The sequence below is a fragment of the Pipistrellus hanaki genome, assembly GCF_964339955.1.
Source record: "Pipistrellus hanaki genome assembly, chromosome: 1".
NCBI classification, from domain to species: Eukaryota; Metazoa; Chordata; class Mammalia; order Chiroptera; family Vespertilionidae; genus Pipistrellus; species Pipistrellus hanaki.
This window is the reverse complement of record NC_140503.1, coordinates 183107603-183129416: the sequence shown is the minus strand read 5'-3', so window position 1 is coordinate 183129416 and position 21814 is coordinate 183107603. Positions and strand designations below refer to the sequence as shown.

Sequence of the window (21814 nt, the reverse complement as noted above, 5' to 3'; positions counted from 1 at the left end):
TACCTCGCCAGCTTGAGCAACCACACCACACCTTCCTTCCAAGGCTCCCACAGGGTGTAATCTAACCCCAAGCATGTTGAACCAATCCCTACAGATGACTTTCCCAGGACAGAGTGCAGGGTGGAGAAGAATGACTTCCAACAGGCTGGGGTCACTAAGCCAGCATGGAGACTGGCTACCACATTTAACCCCTGTAGTTGATCTTTCCAGGGTAAAACAGCGGGGACAAGAATAAAGCTGTTCTGCCTAGACCGGTTTGGCTGAGTGGATAGAGCGTTCGCCTATGAACTGAAAGGTCCCAGGTTCGATTCCAGTCAGGGGCATGTACCTTGGTTGCGGGCACATCCCCAGTGTGGGATGTGCAGGAGGCAGCTGATAGATGTTCCTCTCTCATCGATGTTTCTAACTCTCTATCCCTCTCTCTTCCTCTCTGTGAAAAACCAATAAAATATATTTTTTTAAAAAGAATAAAGCTGTTCAGTATTATATTAGTATATATTAGTTCCCTTTCCTTTCACAGAAGTTGACCTTCATGAACTAGTTACTTATCTTTCTCCGGTTTGGATATAACCATTACTCAGTCTTTGGGCTATGGATACATTGGCGGTCCAGTGGTAAATGTCTTACTTCTGAAAAATAGAGTCCTAGTGCAAGCCTAGGCAAAGACATCTTTGTTCCCACTGCTGTTTCAGCACTCATACCTATAAATCACTCATTTCCCAAGCTTTATTTCTGGAGGCTAAAATAAAATAAATTTCCAAGTCCCAAAAATCTGCACAATATTATTTGTTATTAGGTGTTTGGATTTCAATTGCTTTTGACTGTCCGTTTTCACCGATAGTGTCTGCATGAGCAACCTGCCAAAAACACTTCTAATTAGCACTTGAGGTCTCTGTCTACGCTGGCAGGAGTGGTTTTAATTTATATTCACATCAATTTATTTCCGTGTTGTTTTACAGCCTCTTAGAGATCTGTATCTATTCAGGCCAGGGGATGCAAAGTAAAATGTAGGTTACGCAAATGAGTGAAGCAGGTCAAAGTATGGTGTAGATTGTGACAAAATGTGCCAAAGCCACAGGTGGAGGTTTTCAAATTCAAAATTTTTAAAAATATTCCCTTCCTCTCTCACGTCACTATTTTTCCTTTTCTACTGGATCATTCCCATCAGCAGACAAATATGCTGTTACTTCACCCATTCAGAACAAAACAAAACAAACCACTCTTGACCTTGTTTCCTCCTTCAGCTTTGTTCCCCGTTTATAGTAAAATCTAGAGATGAGTAGTCTTTACTTGCTGCCCCCAATTCTTCCCCTCCCATTTTCTCTTAACCCAGTCAAGTTTTTGTCCCTACCCCTCCCTCCAAACTGCTTTGTTAGGGTCACCAGTGACCTCCATACTTCTATATCCAATTATCAGTTCTAAGTCCTAAACTTATTTGATCTCTTAACAGCGCTTGACACCACGTCCTCTTGGTTTCCCTTCTGTCTCCTTTGCTGCTTTCTTCTTGTCCTTCCTAACCTCTGAGGCTGCATCTAATGCTGAACTGCCCAAAAGCTTCTGATCTCTTCTCTTTTCTCAGTCCCATTTACCCCCTTGATTGTCTCATTCCTAGTGGTGGTTTAAAAACCATCTATCAGGTAGATATTCATTGTACACTTACTAGTAAAACCTATATAACCTTATTAATCAATGGCACCCCAATAATTTAAACTAAAAATATTTAATTAAATATATATATATATATATATATATATATATATATATATATATATATATATATATATATATATTAGAGGCCTGGTGCACGAAATTCTTGCATTCAGGGCTAGGAGGTCCCTCAGGCTGGCCTACTCCCTCTAGCAGTCTGGAAGCCCTCGGGGGATGTCTGACTGATGGCTGATGTGGGGAGTGGGCCTAAGCTGGCAGTCGGACATCCTTAACACTCCCACCGACACCACTGCACTCGCCAGCCATAAACCCAGCTCAGGGCTTCTGGCTGAGCAACGCTCCCCTGTGGGAATGCACTGACCACCAGAGGGCAGGTCCTGTGTTGAGCGTCTGTCCCCTGGTGATCAGTACATGTCATAGTACATGCCACTGTACACTTACAAATGGTTAAAATGGTACATTTTATGTTGTCATTTTTGTTTTGTTTTATTTATATACTAGAGGCCCGGTGCACAAAAATTCATGTACTGGCCTGCATCCTCTCACAGTTTGGGATCCCTTGGGGGATGTCTACCTGCCAGCTTAGGCCCACTCCCTGGGGGGTTATGCCTAAGCTGTCAGTCAGACATCCTTCTGGCAGCCCGGGAGCCCTCAAGGGGTGTCTGATTGATGGCGTAGGCCCAATACCTTCTGGTAGTGGGCCTAAGCTGGAGTCAGACATCCTTAGCACTCCTGCCACCCCCGCTCCGCTCACAGCCATCAGCCCAGCTTGTGGCTGAGTGGAGCTCCCCCTATGGGAGCTCCCCCTGCGTTGAGCATCTGCCCTGGTGGTCAGTGTGCATCATAGCTACCAGTCGGTCCCAGTTGTTCCATTGTTAGGGTCAATTTGCATATTACCCTTTTATTATAAAGGATTCATTTTGCTTCATGTTTTATTTCACCTCTATTTAACACATACACACACAGAATCTTACTGCTTTTTCCCACCATCTGTTATTACCATGGTCTAAGCCACCATCATCTTGTCTGGACAATACCAATGGCCTCCTAACTTCTTCCTGCTTCTATCCAGAACCTCCTACGGTTTACTCTCAACACTATGACCAGAGTGATGAATTTAAAACCTAGATAGGATCAGGTTAATCCTTGTCTCCAAACCTCACAATGGCTCCCCATTTCTCAGGAGGTATAGCCAAATTTCTCACGATAGCCTATAACACTCTTCATGTCCTCGCTTCCTGTGGTCTCTCACCTTCTCACCAGTACGCTTCTGCTCACTTCCTCCGGCCGCACTACCCTCACTGCTGTTTCTGGAGCACCCCAGGCCTGTTCGCACCATGGCTTCTTTGCTTTTGTTTTGCCTTGACCACTGTTCACACAAGTATTAACCATTTTCATTCTGTTCCTTCAAGTCGGCTCAAACCTCACCTTCCTAAGTACTCTGGACAATTATTATTATCACTTGCATTCCCTAATTTTGAGATTACTTACTTTGCTCTACTTTTTTTTTTTCTTTTTAAACAGTATTTCTCATTTTCTAATGCACATGTGTCAAACACAAGGCCCGCGGGCCAAATCCAGCCCGCCAGGTCTTGCAATGTGGCCCGCACCGCGCTGTCATCACTGCACTCCGCTGTCAGTTTATGACATTGTCAGTTTATGACTGTTCAGTAAACCATTCGGCCCACGATTTAGGCTGGATTTTAGATTTTGGCCCCTTCTCTGATTGAGTTCGACACCCCTATTCTAATGTATTATTATTTTTTACTGTCTATCTCCCCTATTGGAAGGTAAACAATGATCCTTGTCTATTTTCTTCACAGTTATATCCCAAGAGGCTAGAACAGTGTTTGACACATAAAATACATACTCAAGAAATATGTGTTGAGTGAATGAATATGTAAATGAATTGGTTTGAAGGAGCATCAAATTATAACCTTTTCAGAGTGCCCTCCTGTCTTGATTTAGTCCTAATGAGAAAATGGAAACTGTATTTGGGGACAGACTACACAGGGACACTAGGACAAAGGGAACAGTAAGGGAGGTGGTGTAGAACGAGATGATGAAAGTCCTTCAAGTAAAGGAAGATAGGACCCCAACTGTCTATGTGGAAGGGAGTTTTACTAGACACTGAAGATGGAGAACAATTTGGCCATCAGCCAATGCTGAGTAAAATCTGCATTCAGCCTAGAAACCTTCATAAGATAGTCCAGCAAAGTGAGCAACAATTACCTATGGTCTCATGGTTTAGGATATACTAAAACCATTTATAAATGAATCCAACTTACCATAGTTCAACTTCATTTTTTTAATTAATTTCTTTATTGATTAAGGTATCACATATTTGTCCTCAACCCCCCATTCCAATCCCCACCCCACCCCCACTCATGTCCCACCCCCCTATTATCCTTGACCACTGGTTAGGCTCATATGTGTGCACCCAAGTCCTTTGGTTGATCTCTCCCTTTTATCCCCACCCTCCCTTTGAGGTCCAACAGTCTGACCCATGGCTCCTTATCCCTGGGTCTGTTCTTGTTCATCAGTCTATGTTGTTCATCAACTTTAATAAGTTTTTCAAGATGATAATGGTGCAAAACCGATATGCATTCAGTAGAAACCATGCTTTGAATTTTGATCTTTTCCCAGGCTAGTGATATGTGGTGCAAGACTCTTTCGTGATGTTGGGCAGCTGAAGCAAGCCACAGCCCCCGGTCAACCACACAATCACACAACCAATATTGCCAGCGTTTTCTGAATCTTGTGTTCTAAGCACGTGTAAGTTAGGCTGGTCTAAATTATGATGTTCAGTAGGTCAGGTGTTTTAAATGCATTTTCAACTTACAACATTTTCTACTTTCAATATAAGGATATAAAACCATGAATTGAGGAGTATCTGCAATGTCATCCAAGCCAAAGAGTGTTGATACTAGTCGCTTTACTCCTTGGATAATCACTGGCATGTTACATTACTCTCTTTATTTTTCCATATGCTTAAAATATTTCAAAAACTAAAACTTGTAGATTGCAAAGAAGGAAAGTCTCCAGGAAATCAGGTAAGATGGTGGGCTAGGTAGGTGCCTATTTTGGCATTAGTAAGTTTTTACATATACATGATTGTTTAGTAATAGGTGTAAAAGGCTTATTTCTTTATTTCAACCACCGTCTTACCTTTTGCTCAACCAAAATTATCATCTTCCTTGCAAGTTCCAATAAGAAATCTATTCTATCAATTTCCCTTCCCAATTTGCCATGTCTGTGTATGTATGAGTCTATCATAGAAATCTTTAATTCTTTCTGAGCCCCCTCCTTAACATTCAATTTGCCATTATTCTATTCAAATTGGCATTTTACTTTTTATCTCTTCTGCTACCGACCCAGCCCAAGCCTTATTGAGCTAACACCTGCATTCCTGCATTAATTCATTTAATTTTCACAATGTGAAGCAGATGGCTCTTCACCATGCTGAATTTGAACCTCAAAAGAGAGTCTTCCTTGCTGAGAGTCAAGGGCTTGTAAGTGGAGAGCAGGACTGGATTTCAGGCAGGCTGATCCCACAGTCTCTTCTCTTAACCTCTGTGCAACCAGTGTTTGCTCAGTGCCTGAATGAACTGGCCAACCCTGCCTCTGAGCCCTCTCTCCTCCGATCCATTCTGTATACTCGTTTCCCTAAAAGTCTGTCTCAGCCAACTGCTCTATATCTTCAGCATCGAAAAAGACTCTTAATCACACATGGCATCAAGACTTGTGCTAACGGCCTTCCGTCATATGGCCAGTCCCACTTTGACACTCACTGTTCCCCAGTTCCTGCTGCACCCGCTTTTCCCGACTTGCTCTGTTCTCACAGACACCTTGCCTGCCTCTGGCCTGAAAAAAAAAAAGGCGGGGGGGGGGGGGGGGGGGGAAGCCTTTGCAGTCTTCTCCCAACTTATCTTCCTTTGGCTCCCAAAGAACATGTATTCTACACTACCCTGTGGCCCTTAATTAGATGGTCATTAAAATGTCTTTCAGTTTCCCACAGGGTTTCTCAAACCACTATTGACATTTTAAATTGAATCGTTCTTTGTTGTGGGGGCTGTTCTGTGTATTGTGGGTTGTTTAGCAGCATCACTGACCTCTATGTACTAACACCAGCACCAACACTTCCACACCCCACTAGCACCCCGCCCCCCCTCTTCCTAGCTGTGACCATCAAAATGTTTCCAGGAATTGTCAAATGTCCCCTGGGGGCAAAATCACCCCTAACTGAGAACCACTGATCCAGACTGCAAGCTCTCCAATTTCAGGGACTGGATCTTATACATTTTTGTCTTCTTTATAGCATCCAACATCAGTGCCTCATACATAGCAAAACTCAGTAAGTATCTATAAGTAAGGCTTCCCCAATAGCTACACCACCATGTTAGATCTGGGCTCCACTTCTCAGTACCTCATTCACCACATGATATCTCACAGCTCAATGCTGGCTGCAGAGAAAGCTAGGCTTACCATGATCTTTTGTGGTCAACTGTTCAACTAAGTGGAACGGCAAAATTGAAGAAAACTGAGCTTCCGGAGCTTTAGCTAGCACTTGTAGTAGGCTATCAGTCTAATCTTTTGTCCCAGATACATTAAAAAGAAAGAAAGAAGCTTATTCAAAACTAAGCATTAAACTATGAGAGCTAAATAAAATGGCTAAAACCTTTCTGGTGTTCATTTTTTTTCTATATTAGGACAGCATATGGCAGTGATTTTCAACCTTTTTTCACTTCACAGCACACATAATCTAATTACTAAAATTCCTTGGCACGTGACAAAAAATATATATTTTCCGATCTGACAAAAAAAAAAAAAAAAGGGTATAACTTTGACTGATTTACAAAATAATAATAATAATTGCCTACCCTTTTGGTTCCGAAGTGAATTTTTTTCTTTAAATCAGATACTTATACTTGTATATAGGATTTCTGGTACCAAGAATTAACCAATCAGATGCGACCTTCTTATGTGAATTGACCAATAAGATATTGTATAACTCTATTAGATGGTGTATATATTTATGGTTCAAGACAGAGCATGAATACCTATGACTATTGTTGTGCTGGCTGTTGTCATTTTTTTATTTTTTTTATTTGACTATCTAAGGCAGCAATTTTCAACCAGTGTGCTATAAGAATTTTTAAAGCATGCAATACCTGACATTTATTTTAAAGCATGCAATACCTGAGATTTAGTCAGGGGCACTAATCTCTTTTCCCTCAGACTGTTCACCCCAACCTGGTGATTCCCTGAGACCCCACCCTACCACCCAAGCATTTTCCAGTGGCTTTTTCATACAAATAGCCTCTCTTAGCTCATGCTTCAGACTTTGCTAAAATTTCAAACAAGAAGCATCTGGTCTCTGTATACTCCGTACTTCTTGCTAAGTGACTGAAGGGCTGGCACTAGCAGCAGCCAGCCTCAGTTTGCAGCTTGGCCTCTCATGAGAACTTCCTCACCTTCTTATTCATACACTGGGATGTTCAAGGCCATTCTGCCATGGGCCTAAATGGGATGTCCAAGGACTCTGAGCCTGGGAATCCCAATCAGGCTAAGATACCAAGTGGGTGCAAGGGCACACGGCACACTGTGCCCTTCTGTAACCCAAATGTGATGTCACTCTTGGTGCCCACTCTTTGCCTCTGGAGTAATGTACGGTTTCCTGACCAGGAGTGTGTAGAGAAGTCTGCTAGAGGGAGAGCAGCTGGGCAGAGAGAGCTCAGAGAAGCAGAGACAGTAGACACAGAGAATGTAGCTTCTATGTGTGCAGGAGAGGCTAGAGAGCTGAGACAGACTGAGAGCTGATCCTGCTACGATGTAAGGCTAAGAGCTCGCAGAGAGCTCAGATATAGCTACCATGTTAACCAGCCAGTGTGCCGGGCAGGGTAGACAGGAGAAGCTGCTGAGCCTGAAGCTCTAAGGAAGAGCTCAGGTGCTGCTATAATGTAAGGCGGTGAGTGTGGGGTAGCTTGCGGCTGCTCAGATACTAACAGGGGGGCAGAGATTAATGCTGCTTTTGTGAGAAAGATACGTGTTCACCAGTCAGTGTCCAGCTGCCTGCCTATATGGATTTTACTGCAAGAAACTGTCTTGTCTGATGGCTATGTGGCCATTGGATCTGCAATAAAGACTCATTCTTAGATACCCAACACTTCTCATGGCCTCTCCATCTTCCCGCCACGGAGGATTGGCCTGTCTCTCTGTGAGCAGAAGATAAAGGTGGAACTTGGACTAAGTTCCCAACAGTGAGTTCAGGGGGAAGGGTTCGAGGAAGAACCAGCCATGGAGTAGTCGGGAAGAATTCAGAAGGATACTTGGACTCAGAACAGCTCAGAGCAGCAGTGCTGAGCAGCAATCCTGCTGTCTCTGACAATAAGAAAACAGAAAACGGTCAGAACAGCAAGAAGAAAAAAGAATCCAAAAACATGAGGATAGTGTAAGGAGACTGTGGGATACCAACCTTTGCATCATGGTGTGTGGAAGGAGAGAGAGAGCAAGAAATTGAAAACCTATTTGAAAAAATAGCTGTCCCTAACCTGATGAAGGAAATAGACATACAAGTCCAGGGTGATTTTTCTACAGAAACTTTGCAGGCCATAAGATATTGGCACAAAATATTTGTGAAAAACAATGACCTAGCCAAGACTACTCTACCAGCAAAGCTATGATTTAGAATCAAAGGGCAGTTAAAGAGCTTTACAGACAAGAAAAGCTAGAGTTCATCAAAACCAATATTTCAAGAAATGTTATAGGGTCTTCTTTAAGAAGAAGCAACAACAATAAAAATGGTCAACATATCAATAATAAAATAGTAATAAATACATATCTAGCAACAAGGTTGAGTATTGTCCCATGCACTTAGAGGTTGCCAGTCCTACCTATTCCCAGTCAGGGCACATGCTTGGTTTGTGGGCTCGATCTCCAGTAGGGGGTATGCAAGAGGCAGCCAATTGATGTTTCTATTCATCTCTCCCTCTCCCTTCTTCTCTTTCTCTCTCTAAAAATAATAATAATAATAATAATAATAATAATAATAATAATAACATATTTTTAAAATTATTTTAAAAGCAAATGGATTAATTGCTTGAATGGATAAAAATAAAATAAAAATAACAAGACCCTCACGTATGTTGTCTACAAAAGACCCACTTCAGATCAAAAGATACACACAGACTGAAAGTAACAGGATGTAAAAAGATAATTCATGAAAGTGGAAAAGAAAAGAGAAAAGGCTGGGGTAGTAATACCTATACCAGACAGAACAGACTTGAAAACAAAAGCTATTACAAGGGACAATGAAGGGCCCAACAGCTCTGCTTCTGGGTGTTTATCTGAAGAAACCCGCCCGAAACACTAAATCGGAAAGACATGTTCATCTATATGTTCACTGCACCATTATTTTTTTTTTTTTAAGATTTTTTTTTAATCACTGAGGACATGTTTTTATTGATTGTTAGAGTGGAAGAGAGAGAGAGAGAGAAACATCGTTGTGAGAGAGAAACATCCATCGGTTGCCTCCTGTATGTGCCCTGACCAAGGATTGAACCTTCAACATAGGTATGTGCCCTGATTGGGAATCAAACACACAACCTTTTGGTACGTGGGACAACACTCCAACCAACCGAGCCACCCAGCCAGGTCCATGGCAGTGTTATTTAAATAGCTAAGATATGGAAGCAACTTAAATGTCCACCAATATATGAATGGGTAAAGAAGAAGTGGTGCATATACACAGTTGAATATGATTCAGCCATTTTTAGAAACGAAATTTTGCCATCTGCAACAACATGGGTGAACATAGAGGGTATTATGCTAACTGAAATAAGTCAGAGAAAGACAAATGCCAGATGATTTCATTTACATGTAGAATCTAAAAAACAAAATAAATAAACAAGCCATACAGAAACACATTCATGGATACAAGAATATTTTGATGGATGCCAGATGGGAGGGGGGGTTAGAGATGGTTGAAAAGGGTGAAGGGATTTAGAAATACTCATAGTTATAGCATAGTCATGGGGATGTTAAGTACAACACAGGGAATACAATCAATTATATTGTAATAACTATATTTGTTGTCAGATGGATACTAGATTTATCAAGGTTATCACTTTGAAAGGTAAAGAAATGTCTAATCACTGGATTGTACACCTGAAACTAACATAGTATTGTATGTCACCTAACATGAAATGAACCAAAAGCAGTCTTATTTTTGTGAAAAAACTTAAAATTTAAAGTTATCAAGACTGCATTACAAAATTTACAAAAGCGTCCATTAAAAAAAAAAAAAAAAAAAAAGGAGGGATAGTAGGGTAATATCATGTAAGGGAAAATATCCTGTAAGTAAATTACATCTAGAAAATTTTTACTGTAGAAAATTCATTTTCATTTGTAATGCTAACAGCAAGACACCCATGAAAATCACACATGGTGTAAAAATAAGCCAAAGGAAAATTGTTTGGGCAAAAATAAAAAAGATCCCAAGTCAATTTTATAGAAAAGATTTCTTTATTAACTTTTGGTCAAGAATGTTTGTATATTTTCAGAAAACTACTCCAAGACCATGGGGATTCCTGCAACAGAAAGGAGTTGTCAGGTCTACTCCAACCACGAAGACAAGAGGAGAAACAGCCCAGAGATGGAAGACGCTGACGACGCCTGGTCACACTAGCAGTCAGCAGCTGTCATTGCTGCAGGCTGCCCAGGACCAAACCAGAGAGGGTCGGACTTGCATTGCCACCATCTGTCCATCATCCAGATATCATTGCTGACATGTACACATAAGGAACTGTTTGACATTGAAACTGGGTCTCAGAACTGTTAGACACTGAAATTGGGACTCAAACGTTCTTTGTTATTATATGTTTATTTCTAGTCTGCAGTTGCAAGATTTTTCAAAGAAAAGAAATGGGGGGAAATAGTTATTGAGATAAAAAAAACAAACCATTGAACAGACTGTCAAACTATAGCGGGAAGGCAAGGGAGGTTGGAGTGAGGCAGGGGCTGTAAGAGATCAACCGAAGGACTTGTATGCTTGCATATAAACATAACCAATGGATTCAAGACACGGGGGGGGGGGGGGGTAGGAGAGGCTTGGGGGAGGTCAAGGGGGGGAAAAGGAGACAAATGTACTATTATTTGTAATGCTTCAAACAATAAAATAAAAGAAAATAAAATAAAAATTAAAGATAAATAAAAATAAAAATTTTTTAAAAGAATCACTGTATACTGATCAAGAATCACTATATACTGAAAAAAATTAAAAAGAATCACTATATATTGTAGGAGATGTATAGAGGGTAGGAAAAAAAAGAGCCGAGGCAAAGTGCCTAGAATATAGCAGTGAACATTTAATTTTCAGTCTTTTTCCTTACGCAGTTCCTTATAGCTTTGGGGATATTCACAGGATATATTTAAAGTAAATAGTTAGAAACTAATGTGGTTCTCCCTCTGAGAGGAAACAGGAACAAGGCCACGTAAGCCAAAGCGGATCCTCAGCCCCAGCTTCTCTGCTCTGAGCCTATTGGCTACCCCTGACTCAGAGGCAATTGTCCCTTCCATTCCGGACTCTAATGGGCTTTCTCTCCCACTAGTAAAACAGCTCTTCGGAGAGACTCCGAAACTTATTATTGATAAGGTATAAATGATATAATAGGAAACATTATACTATTGTACTGCAGTTTCTTTTAAAGGCATTTTCATCTAAACATGGCACCTGTATTAGAGTGAACAGAGATTTATTTCAAGGAATTGGCTCACAGGTTGTGAAGGCTGGTGTGTCCAAAATTTAGTGGGATGGGCTGGTAGGCTGAAAACTCGGAGAAGAGCTTCGGTTCAAGTCTTAAGACAGTCTGCTAGCAGAATTCCCACCTGCTCAGGAGAAGAATTTGTCCCACTAGTAGGGGTGTCGAACTCAATCAGAGAAGGGGCCAAAATCTAAAATCCAGCCTAAATCGCGGGCCGAATGGTTTACTGAACAGTCATAAACTGACAATGTCATAAACTGACAGCGGAGTGCAGTGATGACAGCGCGGTGCGGGCCACATTGCAAGGCCTGGCGGGCTGGATTTGGCCCGCGGGCCTTGTGTTTGACACATGTGCACTAAGACCTTCAGCTGATCGGATGAGGCCCACCCACGTTATGTTTTACTCAAATCCAAATATGTAAATGCTACTCTTATCCCAAAAACTCTTTCACAGAAACATCCAGAATAATGTTTGACCAACTATCTGGGCATCATGGCCCAGCCAAGTTGAACCATCACGTTAACCACCCTCATACCTCAAAATGAAACACAGACAACTTTCTAAGCAAACCTGCTCTTACCAGTCAGCAGGCAGAATTGCTATCTGAAACTAGGAAAAAAGCCTTCTGCTGTACGCTGAACTCACAACACATGACTGCACAGCAGGAGGGCTGGTTAGAGAACCCGAGGACATTCCCTGAGTTACCTTTGCTTTCCGGATCCTAGAATTTTCAAATACTTGTTTTTTTTCCTGATTCAATAGCAAAGACTATTGCCCTCAACGGAGGCACCACCCTCCACTGCCGCTGCTGTGATGATGAGAAGGCATCTGTTCTCTCCCCTGAAGCAGGAAGGCCCGCTCCTGCCTTGTGGATGGTTCCCTCCCTTCTGCCCAGCACACAGTCGCTGCCCAATAACAAATTGCTGAGCACGCAAAACAGCAAACGGGGGGGGGGGGGGCCGAACTGCTCCCTGGCTCTCCCTTGTTTGGCAGGACTTTCCTAGACACGAGGCATCTTTACAGATGGAAGGATGGACTCGTTCCCAGGCTGATAACAGTGATCATTAGAGTCACGGTCATGTTCCGTTTGCAGCATCACAGGGGTTTCCCGGCGAAGAAATAAAGGGAGAGCCGCTTCCACGTTGCACACGGTGATGACAGAAGCCATTCTTTGAACTGTGTTTGCTGAATCCCTGCAGACAGGAAGCACTCTGCGCCTTTGGGAAACGCCCAGTTTGGGCAGAAACGCGTGCATCCCCAGGGCTTTTGCCCGGGAGACTAACACGCCCCGGAGCGGGGCAGTGACTATTTGCACACTGGGAGGATCTGGTCAGCCGGGAGGATTATCGCAGGGAAGAACCAGGGCTTCCCCTCCCAGGCTGACCTCTGCGCTGTTCCTTTCATCGGCTTCTTAGTCCCCAGCAAATATCTTTAATTCTGTATCCTGTACCGGCGAGTCCGGAAAAGGGCATCGCGGCCCGCGGAGTCTCTGTGACCTTTCGGAGCCGGCTCCTCTCTCTCTCCTGGGTTAGGCCGGGAGCCTCTCCTTTGATTAGGTGTCTGTGTTCTTTTCCGGGAAGGCTTGCCCCCCCTTCTTTCATCCGAGCAGGTCCTATTTGCATCCCTTTCCCCTCCAGATGAGTGGGTGGCTGCACCCGGGCTCTGTCTGGGGACCCGGTTCCACCAGGGCGCACTGGAGCGGGGCGAGTGTGAGAAGCGCCCCTTCTTCCCAGAACAGCTCCCTCCCACCTTTCATCCCCGCAAAGAAAGGTCCGAGGGAAAGCTGTGGGGCCACTGCCCTCCGGGAAGCAAGGCTGGTGCGTTCCTTCCGTGTCTCATGTTTTGAGGTTTGCGTATCAGCATAACCCCGTGTTCATCCCCCGGCGTTTCTGATGTCAGGGTTTCATTTTGAGTTAGTGGTTCAAGTGAAATTCGTTCCTACTGAACGTGGCCATCCTCCCTGGCACCTGGCTAGGGATTTCTACTTGGAAACAGGAATTAACAGGCTCCGTTTCAAGAGCTGCCCTGAACCAAGGACCAGGCTAGTCGCCCACCCGCACACCCCAGGGTGTGGCTGTAAGGCAAGGAATTAATTCCAAGGTCAACAGCCTCTGCAGCCGAAGGGCTGGGGGCAGGAGAACCTGGGCGGCTTGTGGCTCTGCAGAAAGGGCTCCGGTGATTGGAGCCGAGCCTCTGAGTTCACTACAAGATGTGCCTTCCTTTCCCCCCAGGCATTCTCAGAACGGCTTCCTCACTGATGTCAGCATTCCCACCTCAGACCGATTTCTTAACAAATGGGCTCCTGGAGCGGCGGGGGAGGAGGGATCCTACTGATATGTAGCCGAGGGGATGTGTCCACAGCGTCGTGTCTTTTACTCGAGCAGTTACCGACCCCAAACCCTCCGCTAGGCCCTGATCCAAAACCACCACACCGCCCCGCACAGCAGAATACGAAAACCGCACACGGCTCCTCCACGTCTGCAATTCAAAAAAATAAAATAAGCCGAAACCGGTTTGGCTCAGTGGATAGAGCGTTGGCCTGTGGACTGAAGGGTCCCAGGTTCGACGGACTCACCTGTTATCTGGGAGGCCATGTCTGCCTCTGATTAGGCACCAGAGGAGGCTTCCCAGATGTAGAAACAAGAACCCACACCAGCCCTAGCCGGTTTGGCTCAGTGGGTAGAGTGTCCCTACAGACTGAAGGGTCCTGGGTTCGATTCTGGTCAAGGACACAGGTCCGGGTTGTAGGCTTGATCGCCAGTAGGGTGCATGCAGGAGGCAACCGATCAATGATTCTCTCTCATCATTGATGTTTCTATTTCTCTCTCTCTCTCAGTCTTCCTTCCTCTCTGGAATCAATAAAAGAAAAAAAAAAATTTTTAAAAAGAACCCACATCAATTAAAGGGAAAAATGAAAGGAAGAAGGGGAGAATAAGCTAGAGCACATGTGTCAAACACAAGGCCCGCGGGCCAAATCCAGCCCGCCAGGCCTTGCAATGTGGCCCGCACCGCGCTGTCATCACTGCACTCCGCTGTCAGTTTATGACATTGTCAGTTTATGACTGTTCAGTAAACCATTCGGCCCGCGATTTAGGCTGGATTTTAGATTTTGGCCCCTTCTCTGATTGAGTTCGACACCCCTAAGCTAGAGAATGGAAAGGTAGGGAGGGGAAGAGAGAGAGAGGGAAAGAGAGAGAGAAGGAATCTGATATTTTTATTGAAATGTTTTCCAATCTGGAAAGCTGTCTTTTACTCTGATTCTGCACTCTACATATTGGAGACATTAAATTGTTCCTGTGTTGTGTGTGCGCCTCCTTTTGACGTTAAAAGAACACCCTTGAACAGAAATGCCAAAGGAACGCTCCTATGATTTCTTTTTGATAGAAAAAAAAAAAGTCAATTTTTCTAAGAAATGATGCTCATCAGAGATGCTAATCTCTTTAAAACTACGGACAAAATAAGTTAACAACCCGCTATTTATGAGAGCCCAAACTCGGATTTTAACATTATCCTTGTCTGTGAAACCTTAAAGTAAGAGGAGTGACTACATTACGGGATTCGCTGCCAACAAACAGAGAGCAGGCCCCTCGCTCATGGGACAGTAACCGGATGGATTTGGGTGGAAGATAAGACTGATGCTTGGTCTGGCTGGGGCCTGAAGGGTTGCTGAGTTCAGAAAGGGGTGAGGACATTCTAAAAGGCTGGGGAGTTAGAGGGGGCGCTGGACCCAGGGGAAACAGGGTCCTGGGAGTAGAGGGTGCAGGAAGGAAGAGCAGAGGCTCCCAGGCTCCCAGCCCCCCCCCACCCCCCACCACCCCCCCCCCCCCGCCATCCCCCCAGCCAGCACCAAACATCCCAGCGCCCTGAAGCCCTTGTGAGCTCTCTGCAGTAACCAGTGGATGGGAGCTGGGAGCAGCCGACTCACACACAAGTCCTCCCGCCCCCAGGTCTCAGAGTAGTGATTTCCTAGAAGACCGTTGTCTGCGGGCTGCAAGTTTATGAAACGCTCACAGAAATCATGCCCAGACATCTGGCCGGCTCAGGCTGTGGAGGAGGGCTCGGCCACAAGGCCTGCGGGCAGGCTGGGCGCCCCGGCCCTCGGCCGGCAGGAAGTGGGCAGACGGTGCTGGCCAGTGGGCCTCACCGAGGACGGACAGGGGAGCCTGCAGGGCAGCGCCCAGAGGCCACGGAAGCCTCCCGGACGGTGACCCACAGCGCCTGCCCCGATGACAGTTCCCATGACGGGCAGAGCAGGGGTCACAGTGAGATGATTCACAAAGGAAAGACAAAGGTGTTCACTGAGAAATTCTCCGTTTCTGAGAATATCTGGCTCCGGCGGAGTCAGAGGGGTGGGAAAGTGGCCAGGTTTGTTTGGGGCCCATGGTTCTGTCTCCTTTTGCCACTGAATTAGTTATCCATCGTCGGAGACAAATCTCTGCACGCCTAGAGGAGTGAAACACTCACTATCTCACAATGCCTGCGGGTCAGGAATCCGGCTTAGCAGGACCGAGCTGAGACTCACTTCCAAGTCCGCCCCCACGGCAGTCAGCAGGCCGTGCACCCTGGCTGCCTGCGATGGGGTTCTCCACTGGCTGCATCCTCAGGGAGAGGGACCGCACAGGGCGTGAGACAGGAGGGGGCCTGCTCTAGGAATATTAGTGTGATGTATTAAGGATTTAAAAACAGTGTAAGAATAATTATTTGTGTGATTTTAAATAGGAACGGAAGCATTTACTTTTATGAGTGATTTATAGTTTAAGTGTGAATTGTATTGATATTTTTTATCTTATTCTGATTTTATTGTATTTTAAGTAAAAGAAATTATTTGAAATGTGTTTTAGTATAAGTAACTCCATGTAATGTGACTTGAATCCATTTTGTAAAACTCACGTTTTACAAAATGGATTCAAGTCACATTACATGGAGTTACTTATACTAAGTATAAAACACATTTCAAGTAATAATAGAAGATATTAACGTAGCAGGGCTGGTGTGGGGGTGGAATACAGGAAGGAATAAGAGAGGGCGTGGAGAGAAAAGAGGCTCCAGAAAGACACTCCGAGGAAGGGGTCCCGACTTCACCTCCCAGATCAAACTATGGAGATGAGTCCATAAATACGCATTTGTTTAATCTATTTTTTTCACCTTTGATTTCAGAGAGGGAGAGACAGAAACATCAATGATGAGAGAGAATCATTGATGGGCTGCCTCCTGCACGCCTCACAATGGTGATCAGGCCTACAACCTGGGCATGGGCCCCGACTGGGAATCGAACCCTGACCTCCTGGTTCATAGCTCTCTCGGGCTCTCTCCTATTCAGTCCGCTCAGTGTCTCTCCTTCCACCATTGTCTCCTCGCATGACCTGCCCTGCATCAGCCTGGGGCCAGATTTCTATGGTACACAGCTCTTAAAACAGCAAAAATATCTGGCAAATGACTCCGGCCCGGCAGACACACACAAGCATGTTTTTGATTTGCAGTAATACTCTTGGAGGCTTGTTCTCTTATCAACAGTAAATACCCTGTTTCCCCGAAAATAAGACAGGGTCTTATATTAATTTTTGCTCCCAAAGATGCGCTAGGTCCTATTTTCAGGGAATGTCTTATTTTTCCATGAAGAAGAATATGGTACACATTTATTGTTAAATGAAAATAAAGGAAATTTATTACCTGTATACGGTATGGTAGTACGGTAGTTGTCAACACAAACCAGACAAACTGTGAATCCTACAGTATCAAGAATTTGCTCATTTATTCAATGACAATCATGTCATCATCTTCTGGAACATCATCATAACAATCCAATTCCTGAATTTCCTGGTGAATTTCTTGTGACTCCATTTCTTTCAGAATCAGTGGACCAAATCTCTCCTGTTTAGCCTGGGGGGGCCTTATTTTTGAGGGATGCCTTATATTTCACTAAGAAGGAAACCTGTAAGTAGGTCTTATTTTCGGAGGATGTCTTATTTTGGGGGAAACACGGTATTTGGTTTTACCCAGAAAAGAAAAGAAAAGAAAAGAAAAGAAAAGGAAAGAAAAGAAAAGAAAAGAAAAAGAAAAAAAAAGGAAAAGAAGCCATGTCAAGTTGTAATTTATAGCAGAAGGAACAGGTAATTCTTACCATCCAATCAAATTACCAGAAGCTGGAAGGGACAGGGAGAGTTCATCAACTCCATGTCCTTCCAGGCCAGCCAGAGAGATCCTCAAAATATCCCCATCAACAGGCCATCTCTTATTCACCCTTGGGCAACCTCTAGTTCTTGTCCCAACCAGTATTTATTTTATATATAACCGAACCTTTCCGATTGCAATTTACAGCCTTCTCTCCAGTTCTGACCTCAGGAGAAATGACGAGCAGATGCTCACAGAGCTTTTAATAAAAAGGTTTTCATTAAGTCACTGTTCACCTCAGTCCTGCCATTGGGGGGGTGGCGGGGAGAGCCGCCTCTGAGCGCTTTCTTCGTGGCTCCGCTTGGCCTGCCTTCCTGACAACAGGCAGCCCCGTGTTTTATCTACCGGAGGATTAAGGCCGTAACTTAGATTCAGGTCAGTACGACTGAAATAACTGGGTTTCGTTTTTTACAAGCTCTCCAAACTAGTGCTGGGTCCTATGAGGTGATTTGGCTCGAACAGAAAACATTTTAAAATTGCAACCACTTTTCCTCTATGGCCACTTAAAAATCAGAAATGTACACGTTTTGTTAAGCCAGCCTCTGCTTTCACCGGATGGGACTGAGCTTGGTGAAGAGCTTGGTTCCTTCGTCATTCAGAATTGAGATCAAAGGCTGTTTTCCTCCAGTAGTTTTCATTATTTGCATGACAGGGCCTTCTGAGCGAAATTAATAAGCATTTCCGAAAATTGCACACGGGGCCTAATGGTCTTCCAAAGCAACTTCAAACTGGAGTTCAGGAAGGATGGGTCATTTTTATCTATTGTTCCTTTAGGACGTCTTGTTGGACGTTGGGCAAAAAAGGGAGTCACCATTTTATAGACGAGAGCCTGATGCAGGCCTTGGCCAGGTGGCTCAGTTGGTTAGAATGTCATCTCAATATGCCATGGTTGTGGGTTCGATCCCTAATCAGGGCACGTACAAGCATCAACCAATGAATGCACAAACACGTGGAACAACAAATCGCTCTCTCTCTCCTTCTCCTCCTCCCTCCCTCCATCCCTCCCGTCGTTCCTTTCTCTTTCTCTCTCTAAAATCAATAGAAAGGAGAAACAGAGCCTGGTGTGAAGAAGTTGCCACAGGTGACCCACCTGGGCTGCAGCAGAACCAAACTTGGTCTCCTCCTCTTCAGCCAAGCTGTTGACACTAGATATCATTCTAAAAAATCAGACACCTCTTCCACAGGATTTCTCCCGAGAGGATTTAAGGACACGGTGGTTTGTTTTGCTTTCTTTTGCATCCTCTCCATGTTGAGCCTTCCCTAAAATGATATCGCCACAACGATTGCTTGCACAACAAACAAAACCCTGTCCCATCTGGGGAAAAGATTCCTTCAAATGTCACCAGCCCCCGGCCCTAGAGAAAGCGCCTTCTGGTGTTCAGGAACCAGTAACATGCCCGGAACCACACGAGCCCGAAGCCCAGCGGCAAAGCCCTCTTACTCACAGGTGGAGAGGATCATGGCTGCCCCTCGGCCCGCAGCGCACACCCCAGCCTGCAGCTCGCCGGCGCTGCTCCCATCACCAAAACACATCTTTCGACTGAAATCGTAGCTCCGCCAAGATGCTTCTCGTGGGCAAGGTTAACCCCACCTATCTTCCTGTTCTGAAACCTCAGACGCGTGTGAATGGCGGCCGAGAAAGTGCCACAATCTGCACCCAGATCTCCGGGGAGGGCGGCGCCAGCCACCGGCTTCTCATTCCCAACCGTGTGGGCGACGCCAGCAAACAGCACTTGCAAGAAATCACAACACTGGGCAGAAGGGGCCTTAAAAGTCACCAGATCACACTGCCCTCCCAGGACAGGGAAGCAGAGAGGAAGGGACACGCTTAGTGGCAGAAGCAGGATTAGATTGTAAATTTTGGAGTACACAGTCTAGAATGTTCTGTCCCCTTACTCGGTATAGACACTGCAGGGACTATTAGAGGAAACCTTTTTTTTTTTTTCTTTTTCTTTCTTTTTTTTTGGGGGGGGGGGGGGGAGTTGCAACCAATAAAATTATCCCCATGAAAGGTGACTAGAGCATGGCCAAAAAATATAAAAACACCGTCACTATAAATAATGCACCCATGGGCTTCACTTCATCCCCTAGGAAAAAATATATAAAAATTAACTGGAACTATCCGACAGAGCGTCGGCCTGCGGACTGAAGGGTCCCGGGTTCGATTCCGGTCAAGGGCATGTACCTTGGTTGCGGGCACATCCCCAGTAGGGAGGTGTGTAGGAGGCAGCTGGTCAATGTTTCTCTCTCATCGATGTTTCTAACTCTCTATCCCTCTCTCTTCCTCTCTGTAAAAAAATCAATAAAATATATATTTTTAAAAATTAACTGTAACTAAAGGGAACCGCTCTGATGAAGAGGCAGCACGCTCACCTACTTTCTGCCTCACAGATTGAGATCTCTGCGCATTCTGGGTGGGTTCTTCTATTTTTACTTCACCTCTTGCCCTAGCAATGCTTCTACGTAAAAACTTTTTTTCTTCTTCACGTTTTAGTGAAACATTGAGAGATTTCTGAAAAACACCCTGCCAGGTATGACTCACCTTGTCCTCCACACCCAGGATCTACACAACAGTCATCGCAAGGGCTGCGTTTCTCCGCACTGTCGGCCACGCCATCCGGCACCCTGAACTCAGCTGCTCGGGGTGAAAAGGGAAGGTTGGGATGGGACTGGGGTGGGGGCGAGGGGAGTCTCGGTGAGGAAGGGAGGAGTGAGAAGTGTGACAGTGAGACTGGGGTATGACTCGAATATGGTCCACTCCTTGCATGAGCTACAGCTCGGTTCAAAGGTGTGCGTGTGTGTGTGTGTGTGTGTGTGTGTGTGTGACGGGGTACATACAGTTAAACAGGAAGATGAGGAGGCAGGTGGCAAACAGACTGCGACAGCACTCAGGAGGGTTGTTTTTGTATTTTTCCATCCTCGGGGGCGGGGATCAGGAAGGACAGGAGACAGCCTGCAGAGGGTGGACTGGCCGGAGGGGAAGCGATGGTTCCCCGGGTCTCAGGGAAGGTGCTGCCCAGAGCAGCCGTGTTCCCACAGGCCCCCAGCACCGGGGACACCGGGCGGTCCACGGGGCGGACGGAGCTCCCGAAGGCCTGTCTCCTCCGGCGTCCGCCCCACGCCACGGGGCAGCCCCGCCTCTGCTGTCGATGGCGGGGACTGTGTTGCCTTCCCCTGGGCTCACAGGGACAGGGGACGGCTCTCCCTCAGCAGGCGTCTGAGTCAGAGATCGTAAGGGTCAGAAACCTCCTCAGCCGAAACCGGTCTGTGGACTGCACAGAAAATATCAGATCAAACTGCCCTCCCAGGAGGTCCCAGGTTCGATTCCGGTCAAGGGCTTGTACATTGATTGCGGGCACATCCCCAGTGGGGAGTGTGCAAGAGGAAGCTGATTGATGATTCTCTCATCAATGTTTCTAACTCTCTGTCCCTCTCTCTTCCTCTCTGTAAAAAATCAATAAAATATATGTATATATTTTTAAAAGAAGGCCCCCTGAAAACCATCGCAGACAGCCCAATCCATGATGCTCTGCTTTTTCCCTGGTCTCTCTGCCAGAGCTGGAGCTTGGCCCCCAGTCTTGCTCACGACAGGGCAGCGTCTGTGGTGAAGGTCACCTGTCCTTCTGTTCCAGCCCCGCACCTCCACTCACAGCTTCTGTGTCCTGGGACAGAGTCTCAAGCTGTAGGAACGGACTGATTGCCATCAGTTCCATTTTCCACCTAACTCCAATACCCAAGGTGGGGTCCCTTAGCCCAGACGTGTCTACCTAAGCGAGGAGAGGGCATTCATGACAGAAGAGTCCGAGCTTTTGTTCTCTTCAGTAAGAAATCGTTCATCTCCAGGATAAAGGAATTCACAGCTGTGCAGCACCACCCCAAGACCTAAGAAGGTTAGCTCATATGTTATAGAATTCAAAGTTTCCATTAAAAAACAACTCATGCCCTGGCAGGGTGGTTCAGTTGGTTGGAGTGTCCTGTGCACCAAAATGTTGCGGGTTCAATTCCCGGTCAGGGCATTTCTAGGTTGTGGGTTCAAATCCCTGTCGGGGTGCATACGGGAGGTAACTGATCAGTGTTTCTCACATCGATGTCTCTCTCTTCTTTCTTTCTCTCTCTCTCTTCCCCTTCCTCTCTCAAAAAAATCAGTAAAAACATATTGTTGGGTACAGATTAAAAATAATAATAATAATAATAATAATAAAGACAACACATG

General features: G+C 45.3%; 1 protein-coding gene across 1 annotated transcript in view; it reads right to left on the bottom strand.

Moving 5' to 3' along the window:
• TXK (TXK tyrosine kinase) overlaps positions 1–19220 on the bottom strand; it is a 56862-nt gene extending 37642 nt beyond the window's left edge. The window contains exon 1 of the mRNA XM_084889449.1: positions 19047–19220. Coding sequence (XP_084745575.1) covers positions 19047–19134 — 88 coding nt within the window. The 5' untranslated portion in view covers positions 19135–19220. The remainder of the gene's footprint in view (positions 1–19046) is intronic.
• Between the last annotated feature and the right edge of the window lie 2594 nt (positions 19221–21814).